General features: G+C 49.4%; 1 protein-coding gene across 1 annotated transcript in view; it reads left to right on the top strand.

Annotated features, from left to right (window-relative positions):
• The first annotated feature begins 402 nt into the window (after window positions 1-402).
• Window positions 403-19,750, top strand: part of LOC119157536 (exocyst complex component 1-like) — a 31,921-nt gene continuing 12,573 nt past the window's right edge. Inside the window, exons 1-9 of the mRNA XM_037408548.1 lie at window positions 403-502; window positions 3,913-4,044; window positions 5,410-5,537; window positions 9,656-9,815; window positions 10,591-10,784; window positions 15,196-15,423; window positions 16,979-17,111; window positions 18,224-18,333; window positions 19,371-19,520. Coding sequence (XP_037264445.1) covers window positions 3,921-4,044; window positions 5,410-5,537; window positions 9,656-9,815; window positions 10,591-10,784; window positions 15,196-15,423; window positions 16,979-17,111; window positions 18,224-18,333; window positions 19,371-19,520 — 1,227 coding nt within the window. The 5' untranslated portion in view covers window positions 403-502; window positions 3,913-3,920. The remainder of the gene's footprint in view (window positions 503-3,912; window positions 4,045-5,409; window positions 5,538-9,655; window positions 9,816-10,590; window positions 10,785-15,195; window positions 15,424-16,978; window positions 17,112-18,223; window positions 18,334-19,370; window positions 19,521-19,750) is intronic.

Here is a 19,750-nt window from a genome sequence, read left to right as displayed (position 1 = left end):
CGAGGTTTCCTTTATGCTTAAAGCTAAATTATACATCATGATTATGTATCCTGCTTAACAAGGGCAGGTGCTGTGCCATTAGAATCCTGTCTGACTCCTCAATGTCTTGCAGTTTCTGAGACCCTTTGTTAAAGGAGGAGGATGAGGAAGACAGCGTCTGACTACAGGCTGAGCCACGGTTGTTCTCTGCTCAGCACTTTGACACTCTTTAACAGAATGAGGAGGAAAGGGAGGGCAGTTTCACCTTGCTTTGCTTTTGGTCTAACCCCACTTCACCCCAGCTGCTCAGCGCCCTGCCCGCCCTGGGCTGCACCTGGGCTCCACAGCGGCTGCGCGAGGGGTTTCCTGCCCCGACCTCAAGCCGGCGGCTCAGGGGCTTCGCTCAGGTTCTTCAGGCTTCCTGTTTTTCTCTGAAAGCTTTCATTTTACCAGCAAACTGTTTCCTGTTCTAAGGCTTCTTGCGACTGAAATCCTACAGTTTATCCCCAGCAAGACGTGGATGGTAAAGTCTTTGAGCGCTCTTCCTTTTGCTCATGCTCTCTCCCTCACTGTCAGCTGTCTGGATGGGTGATGTGCACCTCAGTGAAAATTTCAGGAAGGTTTCACTGAGATCTTTAAGTCTTACGGGCTGTCTACAAAATGGGGGGGTTAACTGGCTTGGCTACAGACAGCTTTTCAATTATATTCATGGAAAGTATTGTGCTTTCTGCATTAGCTTATCAGGGAGCAGGGAGCCCTCTATTACTTTAGCTTTCAATCATTTTCCTGCAGCTGTTGCTAAAGTGCTATTAGAAATGAATTAGTGAGTTCGAAAGCAATAGCGGTATAGACAGCCAGGTCTCCGGGCTGCCAGCCTGCCTGCCTCTGGAGGTGAATGCCATTAGAGAGACTGAAAAGCTGACAGGGATGGAGAAACCAAGATAACCTGGCAAGGGACTGCATTCAGAGAGATGCTATGGTGACAGAATCATTTTAGCAGTAAATGTCTTTTTTTTATATATATCACAGCCACGATATAAAAAGTTTAAATAATTACGGATGTGATTTCAAGCTCATTAACTGTGTGGCTGAGCTGAAAGCCCTGTCACTAAGGGGAGGGAGCTGTTGAAGGTTTTGTTGTTTCAGTTCATTGCAGAGCAACCAGTAAATTCCAGTAACAATGAATGACTTAGAAAACATTCAGAGTGCGTGTTCTAAATATTATTTTCCTACAGTCTATATTTTTATATATCCCTAATTCTTACCATAATATTTTCATTAAATGTAACCTTCTAGTTGTAGCCACTTTGCTTATTCCCTCGCCACCCAGATCAAAGGCTGCGGTGTAACTGCTGGATGTTTCTGTGTATCTATATGTAAGACCCAGGACACCAACTGCCATCTCCTCCCTGATAGTGCTGGGTTTAACTTTCAGTAGAAATACATCAACATGAGGCTTCGATCTGACTGGGAAGTTGTGTGAGAACTTTCCATTAAGAATATCGTGGATTAAAGAAAAGGAGTTTGTGAACAAGCAGCACATTCTTGCTAAAACCGCTGCTTCTGCTAGGATGATTGAAATAAATCCTTTCCTTCTTGCATTGGGCTGACCGGAATCAGTGTATTTCAGTACCTCAAACTGAACCAAGTTGTCTTGGTCCAGCCTAGCACTGAGCTGAGCTTGCAAGAGGTTGCAGTTGGCCACCCCTGTGCCCTCTGTGGGCTGGACTCGGAGGCAGGACTCTCCTGCCGTACCTGTGTCTGAGATCCCCTGCTGCTCTGAGCATGGCTTGTAAGAAGCCAGCCAGGAGACATCCTCTTGATTAGGTTGCTTTCTTACTGCACTTTCCTCATCTGCAAAGTGGCTGTCGTATTACTCTTGCAAAACTTCATGAGCTGCTGCAGTGGTTTAAAGCTGGATGCTGCAGTTTAAGTCATGCATATCGCAGCCATTCGGGGGCTGTGGAGAAGCACGTCCAGCTACGTTAGCAAACTGAGGGGGAGAAGAAGTTGGCGTTTGTTTCCTCTTAAACTATGAAACCAAAAAATTTGCACTTGTTCAGCTGGCTGGAGAACTCAGACGTGTTTCCATGAAGCACTTGCTCGCAGTGCCCAGCCAGGGGATACAGACCTGGCAGGCTGCAGGAGGGGCTCAGCCCCCGTGACAGACCGCACCAGGGCTTCCCATTCCCTCCCTGTTACCCACTTCTCCTTTCAGGTTAATTACCTGATTAACTTGAAGCCAGGGGAGCTCAAAAGAGTGGGGATCTCTGTGGGAGTTTAGCAGCTGCTGGCTCTTAGTATCCATTTGCAAGCATCTGAGCCCTGCGAGCACTTTCAACTCTGCACAGGACTTTCCCCTTGCTGCTGGTGAGTCCAAGCCCAGGGGCCGAGGCCAGGGGCTCGGGAAGGCAGGGCAGCCACTCTGGGGGGGCATCTGCCCTGGTCTGTGTCATGCAAGGAGAGCAGAGGGGGACCTGTGGGAGGGGAACCGGGGATGGGAGGCAGGAGGGAAGCACCGGTGCCCTGAAGCTCCTCTCTCCCTGCTATTTGTCCAAAAAATGAGTCTTTCAGGGGACTGGGAAAGCAGTGGGGAATCCCAGAGCTGTCAGCCGAGGAGGAAGGAAGAGCAGCTGGAGGTCCACAGTGGTGAGAACTGCTGAGCAGAGCACAGACCGGGGCAGTGAGGGTGAGATTTGGGGAGACAAGGGCACAGCAAGGTGGGTGTGGGATGTGGTGGCAGGATGTGGCCAGGGAGGTGGCAGAGGCTGTGCACTGCCAGCCTCACACCATCTTGGCATGGGAGAGACAGCACAAGCTGCCTGCCTTCCCCTCCATGCCCACAGTGCAACCCTGTGAGCCCCTCTGAGCCCCCTCGCCAGCCAGGGCTCTGCTTTTGCTCCTGCAAGGTGCCTGCATCACCCCAGGTTCCATGAGCTGTGGCTCTGCATGCTCGGGCTGCTCAGCATGGCACAATGGCCTCAAGTTGCAGCAGGGGAGGTTTCAGTTGGGTATTCAGAAAAATGTCTTCACTGACAGGGCTGTCCAGCACTGGGACAGGCTGCCCAGGGAACTGGTGCAGTCACCATCCCTGGGGGTGTTTAAAAAATGCATAGGTGCTGTGCTTGGGGACGTGGTTTAGTGATGGACTTGGCAGTTCTGGGTTAATGGATGGACTTGATGATTTTAAAGGCCTTTACCAACCTAAATGATTCTGTGATTCTATGATTCTAAGGCTGGCAAGGGAGCTGGACTGGCAAGCTGATCTGCCTTTGGAGGGTTGCTGTGTATTTCTGCTAAGCTAAAGCCCCCAGGATCTCCAAGAGGCAGGATGCCTCAGAGCAAAGCTCCCAACGTAGAGTTGCGGCTTCTTTATGGTTGGTTGTTGGGTTTTTTTTGCTTTTTTTCTTTCTTTTTTTTTTTTTTCAGCACTGACTTGCACAGTTAGGTATGCCCATCCCATGCTGATCGCAGGGCACCCCAGCACAGTTTGTGTGACCCAGTAGGGTGATTTCTTGAGCTGAAATAAGTGCTGAAACAACAGGGGCCAACAAAAGTAAGCAGGTGATGGATTGCTTGGAGCTGCTAACCTGTTTCGCCTGCCCGTGGACACGGTTCTGTTGCTCAAGACACTATGCTGGGTCAGAACCAAAAGGGAGTTTTTTTGAAGAAATTAGGGAAGTTTTATTGTGGAATTCAGACCAGCCAATTATAAAAGGCCCTTCTGGCTCCAAATTTACATCCATTAGTTAACACTTGTGCTGTCTGCAAAACAACAGAGGTGAAATTGGTGTGGGGAAGTGGTGTGCCGGGAGCTTGTGTGCAGATCATCTCCCCAGCCTGTCTGTGTGTCCCAGGAGGTGCTGGGCAGCCCACGGTGACCTCAAGCATCAGCGGGAGGCACACACAGCTACCACTTACTGTTGTGTTCAGGTATCGCCATGGCTTCTCTCTGGAGCTCGCTGGAAAAAGATGTGTTCAACCCGCAGAAAAAGAGGCTACTAGAAACCATTCATGTCTGGAAGACAGGGAAGAAGAAGAAGATGTCCATTCTCTGTGTCGTGGGTGAGAACCTCGGGGGCTGGGATGCTGGCTGAGCTGCAAACCCGGGAAGGTTTCTTGCAGCTCTAGTCAGAGAGTTTTGTCTCTCGTGGCTCTTTTCCTAATCTGGGAGAAAAGATAGGACCACTATTTGGAATGCTGTATTTCAGGATTAAATGAGGGAAATACTAATCCAAAGATAGGCACTGTGCCTGTCAGTGTAGTATGTCAAGAACTGGCAACAAAAGCACAAGTTCCCTCTTGAGTGCCGGGTGATCTTTAGCTGGCTAGAGAGAGCTGGGGTCTGCAGGACTGCTCCCTCCACCAACCTAAGATTTTATTTTTTTTTTACCATTTGCATCAAACCTGTCATTAGAGGTCAGCAACAAACCATTCTAACATGACACAGCATTACAGCCTCATTCTGTCTCTTCATAGTTTTGGTGAAAGTTTTATTGGTACCCAGACATTACACAGCGATTTGATTAGGATCCAAGGGTACAAGTGCTTTGGGAAATTATCCACCTCCTATGGTATATGCTTTTCTAGTTGCTCCATCACTCCTGAGACATTGTTAGCATAGATTTTTTGACAGACTTACAGGGGAGGGACTTCCCTGCCAATGAGCTTCCAGACAGTGTAGTCACCTGCCGCAGGATTAATTTCTGACAGCCTTAGCCATAGTGTTTGACCTAGATTATGTGCTTCAGCTCCCTCTGTAGTCAGCGGAGGCCAGCAGGGATATCTCCAAGGGTTGATGTAGCCACCCTGTATAACATCTAAAGTACACGAGTTACCCCTGGCGCTGTCCGTGTCAGCTTTCTGGAGGCACCTAGCTCATATGGGGGAATGAAATTGTAATAGCCAGAATGATGTACAGTGAGCGCCTCCCAGATGACCCAAGAGGTGACTGTAAGCTAATTGGCACTGGAACTGATTTTTGATGGGATATGTTAGTGTGGGTATCAGTCAAACAATGCAGTGCTTTTGGACCCTGTTGTAAAGCCAGCAACATGGTATGTAACCGTCATAAATCTCCTCACACCAGGGCGCCCGGTTTGCATCACATTTGGATCTTGCTGAAATACTACTTTTGCCTTGTGTAGAGCACAATGGCCTGGTTTAAAACCCTTTGACATTATTCGGAATCCCTCATTAGACTTCAGAGTACTCTGGATTAGACCCCAGAGAGGACTTCCCATATGTAAATACTCAATGAAAGGAAAGCCAGTAGAAACCCTGTAGTATCTCTCCATACAGCCGCAAGGCAAAATCAGTGTCTGTGTGTCCATCTGTACTTGTCCACCCACACTGAACTGTTGTGTACTGGGCTACCAATAATATTGTGTGTTGTTTGGGTTGTTTGTTTTTTTTTTTCCTCATCCTCAGTGGACACCTTTATGCCAATGCAGCCGTTTCTGGTGAGGGTCAAGACAGACCGAGGAGAGCAGTACAAGATAGCCTGCCGGTGGCCTTTAGCAGAGCTGAAGCTTGTGGATGGCAAGACCCTCAGTCAGGTAGGATTGATTTTCCTTCTGTGGCAAAAGGCAGAACTGATCTGGGGGAGGGTAAGATACGAGTATAGAGCTAGAGAGACCCAGGCCAGGATCCACAGGGGGATTTGTGTCCTCTGGACCTCGTCCCATATGTTTAGGTGGTGAGAAGAGCAGCAGAGGGGGTGTGTGCATGTGTGTGTGTGTGTGATTTCTAATATGAGAATGAACCAGCCCGAACAATGCTAATTTTGGGAAACAGCCACCAGTAAAAAAAATTTACAAGCCTTCTGCCTTCCCTCAGAGCTGCTTCCTAGAGTATGGTGAAGGGAGTTCTCTCCCTGGTTGGTTCCTCCTTCCTACATCAGTGCTTTTGGACTTGTTGCTCTTATGTTTTCCAGGGAGATGCCTGTGCCCAGGGCTGGGGCTGGCATGATTTCCTCCCTCCTAAGTCATCCCTCTCGAAGTTAGGAAATGTCAGGCTGGCCAAATACCTGCCTGGGTGAGCAGTGAGTGGGTGACTGCTGCACGGACACAGCTTCCATCAAAATCAGTGGTCAAACTCCCCTCCTTCCTCAGGCAGAGGACCTCCTGAAGCTCTTTGCAGGAGATGGGCTGCAAAGTACTGCTCTTGTCAGGTCTCCAGGATTTGCGGAGCACATTGTCAGGCCCATCTGTCGATCCATGTTGACAAAGCTTCTTGACAGACATTTGCATAGGGTATTTAAAGATTAAATGGAGGCATTTACTGAAAGAAGGATTATAGAGAGCTGGAGTCAGCGTGATTCTGTGCTTTTAGGGAGACATTAAGGCTTTTGGGAAAGAAAGCATGGACAAGATATTCGCTTTCTGCTGCTGGGGCTGGCAGTGTCATTAAAGTTGTTATAATTAGGGTTTTTTATTAATGTGAATGTTCTAGGGGCTTTGGCAAGGTGCCTGAGTTTTCACAAGCATAGAAACAAATGAGAAAAAGAACAGCTTTCCAGTTCTACATCCAGGGCAAATAAAGTACATCTGCACAGCACGTCAGAAAGGAAAATCACAACTGCAGGTTGGCAGGGCATCTTGATCCTGTGGGTAGAACAGAACTGATAACTCATAGTTTTACATTCTCCTGTAAACAGGGAAATTCATGCTTTCATCCTGCCTGAGCTTTCTTCTCGCAGATGAGCCTGCCTCCACCAAGTCTTCTAAAGGCTTTAGCTCTGGAGGAGTTAGGATTAGAAGGTACCTCCAGGATTTTCCGTCCTTTCCCCTTCGTGTGCCATCCCAATGAGATAAACCGATCATATTCTATCTTAAAGTATTGGTGTATATTTGAACCCTCTCCTACTGGGAGTCAAATACAGAACTTGGTTGTCCCGATGGCTAAAGCCTTCTTATGACTCCCAGCCCATATTCCTGCCCACATCGTTCCTGTTTGCCCTTGTGCCGTGGCTGTCTTTTAGGTTAGACAGCTCTTCTCCTTTGCAGATACATTTTTAGATGGTGGTCACCTCCCCTATTAACCTTCCTTCTGGCGGGCTAAGTGGACTGGCCTCCTAGACTCCTCTTCTGTGCTGACTTCTCTCTTCCCTTCATCAGGCCTGGAGCCCTCTTCCTTGCTTCTTCCAGGCTGAATTGGTCTTTCTTGAAACAGAGGCATCCAGAGTTGTCCATATCCTTCCTGAAATGGGTCCTACTCACCAGGTGAAACTGCTGCACAAGGTCCCCAGGCAGAGGAGAGGCTGCACAGGCTGCAGCCAGGACATGTTGGCATCCTTCAGGGTCCCACCATGGAGACCCCAGCACACGGCAAGCACAGTGCAGCCCAGGGCCCAAGTCAGCACAGTTCTGCCCTGTCGCGTGGCTCGGCAGGTCCATGGAAATCAAAATACGAGCTCTCCTCTGCTGCTTAGCAGATAGTATCAACTACAGCCAAACCCTGGCTACTGAGTCAAATTCAGTGCAGACAGCAAGGGCTTGGTTGTCAGGTCTGCTCTGGTGCACTGGGAAGCCCTCTGCACCCTGGCACCAGCAAAGTACTGACACTGCAAGTCCGGCGGTGTTTAAAGCTACAGCTCCCCTGACCGAAACAGTATTAATATTTATGAAACGATTAACGGATGCCTCCCCGCTTTAATAGCGCCTCATAAGGCATGCTATAAACCACGCACACTGGAAATCCCTTCCTCACACATCGCTGCTCCGTGCCGTTGCAGGGGCTGCTACCGAGCCTGCAGAGCAATGCGGGGGCGTGATGTATTGCTTCAAGGTGTTTAGAAACAACCCTTAAAGCATTGTAGGACTGCGTCAGTCCTCATAAACTCTATGTCTGTTATGATGATTAGTATCAATAATTACAAGTGCAGCTTCTAAGTTCTCCAGAAGGTGAGAGCAGGCTGTGCTGCAGAGCTAATGAGAGGATGCAGGAAGGAGTTTCTCTCTGTGGGATGCTCCTTGTTCAGCAGCCTCCCTTATTCTCCCCACCTAGTACCTCTTACTGGCAAAAACTAAGTCTCCTGTGGCTGTGGTTGCCCCTCCATGGGACTCCATCCTTTGGGCATGGACAGATGTAGAGAGATTGACACTTACACATGAAACAGTGTATGATGGAACATCCCCAAGATGAAAACAACATGGGGAAATGCCAAGAGTGCTTATTTTCCAGTCCATGCTCCTGTTCTTTCAAGTGATTTTCCCCTGCCAGGGAATGGGGCTGCTGGGAGGTGCCAGGTGAAGCACGTGTAATACCGCAGTGCTGCTGGGGGAAGTTCAGGACTGAGCTTGTGGAAGCCCATTTCTGGTTTTTTTTTCTGGGTGTTCCCAATTCTTGAGCAAAGAAAGGTTTGAGATTTCCGGTTGGTTGAGAACTACAGAGGGGAATATCTGCAGTGGGAGGCAGGATGAGTGCTGGGCTTACCCCAAATGCTTAACTCCAGTTGATTCAAGCACATCATTACACTGCAGAGTTTATTGCCACAGGATGCTGTGGATGCCGACGCTATGAATAAGATCAAAAAGCCATCAGAGGAAATCAGGGACAGTAGGTCCTTCAAGGGCTGTTAAACACAGTGCTGTGGATACAACCTTTGGCTCAGTGAGCTGCTAGATCATGGGCTGCTGGAGGCTGGCAGGGAATCCTGAAGGCAATATAACTGTGGACTTACCCTTTGAATGCTTTTTCTCCCAAGCATCTGTCATTGGCCACTGTCAAAATTCATCAGCGTTCGCACCCCCAAAACTGCAGTAAAGGGTGATGGATTTATATAATCTGAAAAGAGATCAGCGTGCTGGAGCAGGACGCTGCTGCTGGTTGATTGCTTGGTCCGACCCACTATGCGTGTCTTGGTGTCTACGACTAGGGTTAGAATTGCTGTGCATCCTTTTATTTTCAGTGCTTTTATCATGCTTATGATTATTTGCCAAGTGCCATGAATCTACCTCTCAAATCCTGCCCCATTGCTTTGGGATAGCAGCAGAAGTCCAGGGAGAGATGTCTGTATCTTCAGGAATGAAACATGAAGAAGGATATGCTGTTAACGAGAGGAATCGCCTGCTGTCAGCTGGGAGATGGAGAGCTTGTCAGGGGATTCGTTGATTGAAAGATTTCACATCAAACTTCTGACAGCAGTTACCCTGGGGACGGTACTCTTGGTGTCCATCATGTTGAGTGCTGCAAGGATCGTGGGGGCAATAGCCTGTTTTTAGCCCTTCATCAGATCTGAGTCTGACTATACCCATGCAGCTCCACCAAAACCAGTCTAGCCATTGGCATGATGTGGCCGGTAGCACCGGTCTCCCTGGGGTCACCTTCCCAGCCTGTCCAGCCAGGCGTTTTGCCAGGTGGTCTCCGGGAGCTGTCAGGATCACCCCCCTGGCTGAAGGGACGGAGCTGCTTGTGCAGACAGAGCTCTCTCCTCTAAGCTCTGTGCTCGTCTCCACTCACAATGTGGCTTCCTGGGGCCACCAAAACCCCCAAAGCTTGAAAGTGCAGCGCAGGAGTGTATCTCCCTCCTTCAACTAGGAGGTGTTTCTTCTCCCGGCACACAAGGTGTTCTCACATCAGTACCTGACACTAACATGTGCTGCAAACCTATGCTGAGTGTATGTGGTGCGGCAAGTGTGTCTAATTGTTGTAGTAATTAACTGTTGGCATCTAGGCAAGCCTGGATTTTGATCTGCAGTTTGACAAGGTTTACAAGTGGACAGCTAGCAGCTTTGACGAGAAGAAAACCTTTATCAGATGCTTATGGAAGCTGAACCACCGATTCCTCGCCAGCTCTATCACATTTGTGAATGTCCCCTCCTGTGTAGCAGAAGGTGATTAGTTCCCTTGTCGCACTCAGTGGTTTGGGATTTTTTTTTGCATTATCACTGCTATCGCTTTAGGAACGGGAGGTGAATAAATTGCAAACAGTGCATGCAGGTGATGGGTGAAGCCGGGGTGGGTACCAGGGAGAGCTAAGCAGGAGCATCCATGCTTTGTGTGTCTGGAGGCACAGCCATCCGATTTATCCACTGACCCCTGCCATGGAGACACAGTGAGAGGCTGGGAGGGAAAACAGATGGACAGTTCATTTTATCTCCAGAGATGCTATCTGCACTCTGGGCTGGGGAAGGCAGGTAGTAAAGTGGTGGTAATGTCAGGCCAGGGGGAGACTGGCTGCCTGCCTGGTAACATTACCCCATAAAAAGATATATGGATATAAAAATACATTTTACTTGACAACACGTGACTATCAGTATATTTGATCAGAAGCAGCCTGTTCATCTCTGAAATTTGTCTCAGCTTTGTATAACATATCACCATGCCCCAACACACAGTCCTAGAGAGGTGAACAAGTGAAAACACAACCAAAGCCCAAATTGAATTTCAAATGTCTGTTTTGCTGCTCTTACAAAGCTGGCCCTTTATCCCACACACATCTTTCTTTGGTCCATGCTGTGACCTTATTCTAACTGACCATCAGACTAAGACCCCTGGACTCATGTCACTTGGACTCAGTGGGAGCCTTGGGGCTACCATTAGCAGGGCTAATAAAATGACACAGCTAGAAGGTTTTGGCTACTTCCACATCTCCTCCTGCCCACGCAGGGAGACAAAGGCCCCAAGAAGATAGGAAGGACACTGTGGAGGCTGAGAGCCAGGAGGAGCTCAGTGTGTACCAGGAGATGACACCAAGGGAAGCTGCTGATGTGTTGAAACTGATGGAGGAGTACGAGCCCCTTGTGAACAACTCGGTGGCCTTTGCAGAGCAGCTGACCAATGATCTCCATGTGCTGGATGAGGTAAGGGGGCCAAGGGCTGTGACTCAACTGAAAAAAAGGTGTCTGGCTTTTGGGGGCACTGGGTTAGTCTCTGGGTTTTGCTCTTTCGTTTGCTGTGAGCACTTGATCCGAGCAAAAGTCATCTTGCTGTTGTGCTGCTTCAGCTCAAAAGGCATCTCATGTGCAAGCCCAGAGGATGCTGCTGCTCCTCCCCTCGCGAAGGTAGGTGTTTGTCCCCCTGTGCATGGTGCCAGCGCTGAACAAGGAGCTGCAGCCTGGCAGCCAGGCACCAAATGTCTGTCTCTGCTGAGCTTAACTGCCCCTTGACGTTGGCTTGAGTGGTGCCTCTCCCACGGACGCAGGGGCTGACCAGCTTGAGGCAGGTGAAGCCCACTGCCAGTTTTGCAAAGCAGTAAAACAAACTAGTGGCACAGATCCAGCTGCAGGGAAGGACAGGGAGCCCAGCTGCGTGAGGACGTGGAGCTGTGAGGGGCTGCAATGTCTGGGAGCAGCGCAGGGATGGGTGAGGGTCTGGCTGCGGGGCAAAGTGAAGCTGGGGTGTTCTGGGGCTGGCTGAGGGACATGGATGAGGCTGGGGAGCTCTGGGGTCTCTGCTGCATTGTGCAGAATGTCTCTATGTCCCGTGTAGTGTAGATTAGGACCATCGTTTCTGTAGCCAGCAGCGCAGAAGGAATTTGCTTTTGGGTGTTGCCTTACTGCTAGGTCTGCAAGCTGTGCCGGAGCCAGGTCAGTGGTCAGCGGCGACCCTGAGCAATCCCAGTCTTAACCTCGTCTGGAAATGATTTACAGGACTGTTCCAAAGGGAAAACGCGGTGGCAATGCCCGCACTGTGTCTTCCGCTCCCTGCCTGCATGGGGCTGCGTGTCCCCCAGGGAAGGTTAGCCTGCCAGACACCTCGGGGCACGGAGCGCTCCCAGGTTCCTGCCAAATCCACAGCCAGGTCTGCAGCTCACAGCGTGCTTGGTCCAGCATGGCCATCGGCAAGCAGGACATGCCGAAGCAGTGGGCATGGGTCCTGCCACGTTGCCATGAAGGCTATCACAGAAACATCAAAAATCGTATTATTTCGGGTGGGTTTTTTCTTTCACTTGAGCACAAGCAACCTTGGGAAGGGGAGAGCAGAGAAAAGCTGAGTAGGAAGGACAAAGGCTGCTGAGTAGGGAGGGAGGGGATGAAAGTGCATATAAAAAAGCAGGGGATGATGAAGAGGGATACCTGGAAGAAAAGGAAAGGGCCAGCAATGATCTCTACAGAAGGAGAAGCAACAGCCAGGGAGAAAAAAAAGGGGGTGGGGGGGTGGAGGGGGAAATGAAACTGAGCTGGAAGAAGATAAAAAGTAAAAGATAAACTGTAGTAGAAAGGGCCAATGGAGAAGGCACACATTATTTTCAGACTATTGAGCTTTATTTAGTTTATTAGAGTTGCTGTATTTTATTGCATTCCTGCAGAGGATAACTTGTTTCTTTGAGTGCTGGAGCAAAATAATGAGATAGCTGCTTTAGCATTTATCTTATGCTAATATAGCTGGTGCTAGAATTTTATGGGTAGGTAACTGAAGAGTAAAGGGAAAGAAATAAGCCAAAGGAAATATCCTAAAACATACAAGAAAACCACAGACCCTAAATCCAACCTTCTTTAGCTCCAGTATTTGCTGTAATCCCAGTTTGTATTGATATATGACTTTGTACACTTGGAAATTCAGTAGTTAATCTGGAAGACCAAACTCCTGAGGTCTGCTCCTGCTTGCTCTTGGCAAGTCATACAGGCACTTTGTGACTCTGTTTCCCAGCTGTAAAATACTCTCTATGAGAGTAACTAATAGATGTCTGTTGAGTTCTTTGATATGAAAGGTGCTGTCAAATACATTATTTTAATACCCTCTAATGAATGTCACTTATTTCTAATACACATCGATTAATGAGATGTTTATATTTCTAAAGCTTAATGTATGGTATTAAGTGCTAATAATACCAGCAAGTTAGACTAGCACATGCATATATTTAAATGTTTTTCCCCACATCCCAGTGATAACACCTTGTCCTCCTCTTATAATACTAATCACCGTCTCCTCACCCATCTTCTGGGGATGCAGAACACTGCACCAACAGTGAGAAAGCTGCTTTGGAGGAAAGTAAAGCACAGCCAGGGCACCTGGGAGGTTGGCAGCTCTGATTTTTACATTGGTATTCCTCAGTACTTGCAGGGTTCCAGCACCTGCTGAAACACAGGCAGCTCCCGGCAGCTTTGTGCTGCCTTCAGCAGGAGAGCGATTACCCTCAGCTGAGTGGATGCTCCAGAGAGCCCATCCTGCCAGCAGCTGCCCTGCCAGTGTCACCAGTGATGCTCTGCTCTAGGCAAACCCCCGCGGGTCTGTTAAGCCCTAATCAGACGATCTGAAGGCGCAGCGGTGCCAGGCTTGCGGGAGGTTTATGGCTGTAATTTAGGAACATTTAATAAAATGTGAAGCTCCGGGCAGAGCCTGTGGCCACAGGCCAGAGTCCCTGGTGTGCGGCTGGAAAGCAGCATCAGGAGCGGGGCTGTTTGCTCCTTCCCAGGTCACTCGTGCCAGCCTGCGCAGGCTGGTTGGGCTCCGGAGCATTCGCTGAGCATCGGTGGTGCTTTCAGATGAGTATCTGCGCGCATTAGCAAGCCCTGCTTCAAATCCGACTGCTGAGCCTGCCGGCACGTGAACCCTCAGCCTGCGCTGCCACCGCCGGGCTCCCCGAGGGAAAGCTGTGTCACTCTGCAGTGGGGTTGGTCCATCCCTACCCTTCGATGGAGGTGCTTTGCTGGCTTTGCTACGGCAACAGGCTTTTCCTTGCTACAGAATTCCTCTGACCTTTCCCACAGCCTTTGTGAATCTGCCTGCCTCCGAAGCCATTCCCCACAGTCCTTGCTCCCACGCTTCCCTAAAACGGCACCACGTGTGTCACAGGAGAGTGTAGTCCATGCTGTGGCAGTGAGGCCGAAGCCACTCGCTCCAGGTGTGTGCTCAGAGTGGCTCTCACACGCTTCAGGAGCACCTCCGTGCTGCTCTAGCATCATGCCCTGCAGGTGGCACCTGAGCTGCCAGCTCGTTTTTATCCTGATGATAGCCATGCAGGTGGAGCTTGCATAAGAGAAAGTCCTTTACACAGGGACTGTAGGTGCCCAGCAACTACAGGGCTTTCAGACATGTTCCTAATTCGGACCACAGGGCAGGTCCAAGCTACACTAACCTGACTTGGGTTGACAAGACTTTGCTTCTCTTCCTCCTATCTAGTGATGAATTTGGCAGTGCAGGGTTAACAGTTGGGCTGGATCATCTCAGAGGTCTTTTCCAGCCCTCTATGAGTCCATCATTTCCCACCTGCAAGCCGAGTCTGGGGTGTACTGAGGGTGCCGATGCTTCCATTGTTTGTTTTCAGAAGGCGTCAAATAATTGAAATATCAGAAAAGACAAACTTTAAAATCTTTATTAACAGAGAGAAAAATAGCAGCCTGGAAGCCTCCCACCCATGTCTATTGATTGTTTTCTTTGATATCCTGCATGGTACATAGGCCCTGAAAATGATACAATTAACATTTGGAAGCAGTTAATCTCTAGCGGAGCCTGTCAGCAGCGATTAACGTGCCGTTGTATCTCTACCACCCATCAAAACAAACGCCTGACACCTCCCTAGGCAAACTGTGCCTTCAGTTTCCGTATTGGAGACATATATATGTGCATGTCTCATGCATGATTTAGCTGTTTATTAATTCCAGTGCCAGAGCAGCTCAGCTGGGTAACACCCTGGCAGCAGTGGCAATGCCCAGAGCTGTGCTAAATGTGCTGTGACAGGCACTTGGCATGGCCATGGTCTGCATAAATGCATTAGAGCCAGACAGAAATGGCCAGTGCCTCAAAGCTGGCATGTTTTCTTACAAATATTGTAGGATGGACATGCAGGTCCTCAGGGGACTGTACCAGTTGTGGAGATTGAGGGTTGGAGAGTCCATGCAGTGTCCACGTGGGACTTCCCTAGCGTACAGAGGGAAAAGTGGGGTGCAGAAGCCAGCAGGGCTTGGTGCCCTCTCCAGACCTACAGAGACTGTGTTCTGCTTGTGGTTGGATTGGCCCAGCAGCTCCACAGTAAGCTCTTTGCCGTGGCAGATGAAAGTCCTCTGAGCCTACACCTTGCTTGGGGAAGGGTTTTGTTCTGCCCTGCACTTGGGACTTGCAGGTGGTTGCTGATGTAGAGTTTAGCCAAGTGCGAAGGTAAGACACTGGCCTCGTGCAGGTAGTGATGCAGGACAGCTGCAAGCATCTTGCACCTTACAGTGACAGGGTCTCTTCTTTGGCTTGGGAGGGTGAAGGTCAGGATATTTGACTCCGAGATGGTGGTGATCAGTCCCTGCTGCAGCGCTGAAGCCCTCTCTCTCCATTTCACAGGCCAACCTTAGAGCCATTATCTCTTCTGAGAAGCAGGTGACACAGCTGATGAGCTCCATCGATGAGGCCCTCGCAGAGGTGGCCCGAGTGGAGGAGACCTTGCAGATCTATGATGAGTTACTGGGAAGTGTGAAGCAGCAGATGGACCACATCCACCAGGAAAACTCCTTGCTCCATCACATTGTTGCCAACAAGACAAGGCTGATGGATGAGATCCTTTTCCTCACGGTATGTGGATTTGCAGACATAAATCTTCAGCCTGTTGAATTTATTGGAAAAAACTTCCAGCAAGCCTCAACTGCTGAAAACTATTATCTGTCTGCGAAGGCTACAGAGCTTCTCTGGCCTAGAAATGGGGACTTTGTTGTCTTGATAATGTGAGGATGGTCACGCAGCTGGGATGTACTACAGGTAGACGAGCAACAGACATGATGTGCACTGTGATCCAAGGCTGTAAGAGGGGTCTCTGGAAGTCCTCCTAGGCAAGGTTAGCCTCATATGATGTAATGTGAAGGACCTTCCAGACACAGCTCTGCAACCTTTCGCTTGAGATGCTGTGGTCTGCCTGTCAGTGTCAGGTTTGGGACCTTCTTACGCGCTCAGAGGCTGCTGGGGCAGTGTTTTTACCCTTGCAATCAAAGCACCAAGATCCTCCCAGCCTTGGGCCTTCAAATTCCAGGCATACCTATGTCTGTTTGTGGGGTTCTTGTGGAAGCCATTGCCACTGAGGGTAGCTGCCTCCCTCCTCCCTTCACTTGGTAGCTTTCAGTTTATATCTTTGTGCTATGGAAAACCAGCTTTTATTAGCAGCTAATAGTAATTTCAATAGGCAATAATCATTACCCAGGACTATGCAAGCCCAATACTTAATGAGCAATTAGAGCCAGAGTATGCAACACTCACCCCTGGCCAAAGCCTGTTCCCATCAGCACTCATAACCTCACATGCAGAGAAATTGCTGGGGGCTCTGCAGGGGTCCCAAGGCAAAGTGTGCATCTACTGTGGGAACAGCGTTCTGGGGGCTCCCTCTTGCCCTGGAGAGGCTGTTTGTCCAGGGACCCTGTTGCTTCTCATCCCACTTCCTCCTGATGGGAGTTTCCCCATTCCTTTTCTCTCCTTTCCTTTCTTTTTTTTTTTTTTTTTCTTCCCCCACCCACCCTCAAAGGTAACTTAACCGTTAAGTCAGTGTCTGTTATCAGCTGTGGACTGTGCAGGTCAGCCTGTCTCAGCATCCTTTGTGGGGAAAGGAGCTTTCCTCTGCAGTACCTCACAGCCACAGAGATGCTGGTGCAGGGGACAGCACAGCCAGTGGAAAGACTTTGGATCAGCTCTGGGAATAAGGGAAAGCAAGTTATTTACAAGCGTAACATGCCATAAATGCTAGAATAGTGCTGTAGCAGCACAACTAATCCTCACTTCCACTGCTTACAGTGACCTCTGTGCCACTGACCTCTTCCTTTCTGAGTAACTCAGGCTGCACTTTCCTTAGCTTTTCCTTTCTCCTTCCCACCACTTTGCTGCCAGCAGTGATCCCAGAGGTGCCAGACCTTTGGAAACTCCTGCTGAGGTTTGCCAGGGCTTCCCTGCTGACCGCTGCCCTTGTCACTGTGCAGACCGCAGGTTTTGGTGGGGGTAGAGCAGCACGGTCTTCCTGACAGACACGTGCAGCCTGGCAGCTGAAGGTAGCACTTGGCTATTTCAAGCCAGCAGCCTCGTGGGTGGGATGGGAAGGGATGAGAAGCTGGCTGTGCTTGTACCTGCTGTCTTCTGGCTTTGTTTTCAGACCCACCTTGACCTCAGCAGGGACCACTGTGATGCTCTGAGCCGGGGAGACCTTTCCAGCCCCAGCAGAGTGAAAGCCTGCATTGCTGCAGCGGAGGCTTTATCTGGCTGCATGAGCATCGAGATACAGCCCAGTGAGTAGAAAGCAGAGACTTGTATCTGCAGACAGCAGAGCCACCGGCTCATCCACAGCCTGTGCTGCACACCCAGCACTATTCCATGCCAGCCTGAACCACTGAAGAGGGTATTCCCGGGAATTAGCTCACATGCTTGCCAGGCAGCCCTGCTTGGGCAAAGTAGAAAAGAAATAGAAGGCAGGCTTGTATTTGGGAAGGTGAACAGCAGCACTGACCTGGGGGTACCTGGAGTGTAAGGTGCAGAGCTACAAACAGTATTTCCCTGCAGTGCACACCCGGAGCTGCGAGCTGGGGAAACAGTCTTGCAGGGCTGGCTTTCTTCTGGAAATTTGCTGAAGCTTTCAAGGTCTTCAGCAGCTTCACCTGGGAGCACAGCCAAGCAGGGCTGGAAAAGCCAATGCAACATCTGAACGTCCATGGAAAGAAGTAGCTGGTGGGTAGGTTGGATCCATTCTTAGAGAAATAAAATTTGCGCTGCAAATAGCCAAGCTGGGGCATCCACGCACCACAGGCAGGTCTGCAGGCACCTCCCCCTGGATGTAGGCACTGGCTGATCCAGTTTACATTAGAATTCAGGCAAACATCTATAGAGTTCTTCTAAATACCTGGACGTAAGGCATTGTTGTCTGCCATCTGTGTACAACACTTCCCGTAGTTCAGAAAGGAGGTGGTGGAAAGACATGTTCAGAAATTGTGGTCTCTTGGGGCAACCTAACTGTCTGTACTTGAGCATGGAAAAATGGTAATTCATCGTAGTAGTGTCCACTGTGGGTGTTGTTGGAGACATGCCTGTGTACAGGGACTTCATCCATCCTGGCATGAAACGCCATGCTTTCCTTGTGAAGAGGCTGGGCGTTTGTCCTTGGCCATGGTAGGACTGATGGATGTTTCGCAATTTTATTTTATTTTTTCACTTTATACTCCCTCCCTGTCTGTATTTGCTTGGTACTACAGCAAATCTTTCTCCCCTTGTTGGATTTTGGACAGTAGTATTTATCTCAGAACTTACTCCTGGCAGATCTGTCTTATTTGCCAGCGTGCTGAGCGATGCTGGGCTGCAGCCACAGCAGCTCAGTACCATGACACCCTCTCTTTTTTTTTCCCTCAAGGTTACCGGAAACTGCAGTCTGTGGCTGAGCAGCTGATCATGTTTGAAACACTCAAGCAGAACTTCGAAAACTCTTTCATCAGCCACATTACAAGCATCTTTGAGCTGCAGGTGGGCTTCACTCTTCACATGGCAGCTCAAAATCTGGAGAGATTTGAATATTCTAATTGAAGAGCACCAGTGGTATAGGGGATGCTGCGGTAATAGAATTTTCCAATTATCAGGCTATCAGGTTCCCACCCATGACAGTCGTTAACCCTCTGGTCATGTTAAGAAGTGCTTCAGGACATCAGGCCTGAAGATTTTTGCTTTAGATTTTCTTTGTGGGAGGAGGGGCATGGGTGGGTGGTAACATAACATGGTGTAACATAAAATCCCAGGGTAAAATCTGGTCCCTCGATCCTTTGGTTAGCACTTTCAAGCACTCATCTTGCAGTTGGAAAGGTACAGTGGACAACATCTCTGTGGGCAGAAATTTGAAAGGAAAATCACACTCTTCTGTATTTCATTTCATGAGGAGTGACTCCCAAATCCTTGGTGTTATTTATTGTCAAGCATTGACTCTGGGAAGGGATGTTGCCTGGCAGAGAACTGGGATGGAACTGTGGGATCTCCATCCTTGGAGATTTTCAGACCTTGATTGGACACATCCCTGAGCTAGCTGCTCCACCTGGACCTGCTCTGAGCCTGCTGAGCTCCCATCCCACCTACCTGACTCTGAGCCTGTAGGAGCAGTGTCCCAGCACTGCCAGACCCTGGAAGATGGGCTGCATCAACCGTGCAGCATCCTTCCATCTCCACTGCATCCCACCTGCTGAGCCATACCCACCTCCTGGTGCTTGGAGGGACGATTTCCAGCCTGCTCCTGAGCAGTGAGCTTTTCTCCTGTGTCTTGTCCTGACCACTGTGCTTAGCTGGAGTATCCCACATCTTACTGATGGGCCAGCTCATTGCTCTGCACTCAGTTGTTCCCAGGACATGACGTTAAAACTAGAGTCCAAAATGATTATGCATGCTCTGCCTCAGCCTTTAAATTTGCTTCTCAAACACACTCAGAACTGAAAATTCAAAGGCACTTACAAAGCAATTATTTTACAGAACTTTTCAAGGCTATGTTTTATTTGACTCTGCCATTTCTGTTGCTTTAGGGTAATGCTCAGGTCCTTGCTCTCGGCCAGCCCATTGAGAAGCTATCTGCACCAAGCCACAGACTCCACCACGAGGAACTGGTGCCCTACACCCCGCTCATGGCCTGGCTGAGGAACGCCAACCCAGTTCTGTTCTGCGATCTCCCCAAGGTAAAGCTGAAATCCTGAAACAATATCGCAAATCATCCACCAGGAACAGATTAGTCAAAGTGGTTAATTCATGATGAAAGCCTGGTTTCACCAAACCCATGCCCCCCACCAGCATTCACTTTTTCCAGGAGAGTGCCTGGCCAACTTGGCCATGTGATGTTGGACCTCTGCACCTGACAGAAAGCAGTCTGGGACTCAGTGGCAGACACTGTGTTGGAGGACAAGGTCTG

The sequence above is a fragment of the Falco rusticolus genome, chromosome 14 (assembly GCF_015220075.1).
Source record: "Falco rusticolus isolate bFalRus1 chromosome 14, bFalRus1.pri, whole genome shotgun sequence".
In the NCBI taxonomy this organism is placed as follows: domain Eukaryota; kingdom Metazoa; phylum Chordata; class Aves; order Falconiformes; family Falconidae; genus Falco; species Falco rusticolus.
The sequence above is the reverse complement of the archived record's forward strand: the minus strand, read 5'-3'. Positions and strand labels throughout refer to the sequence as shown.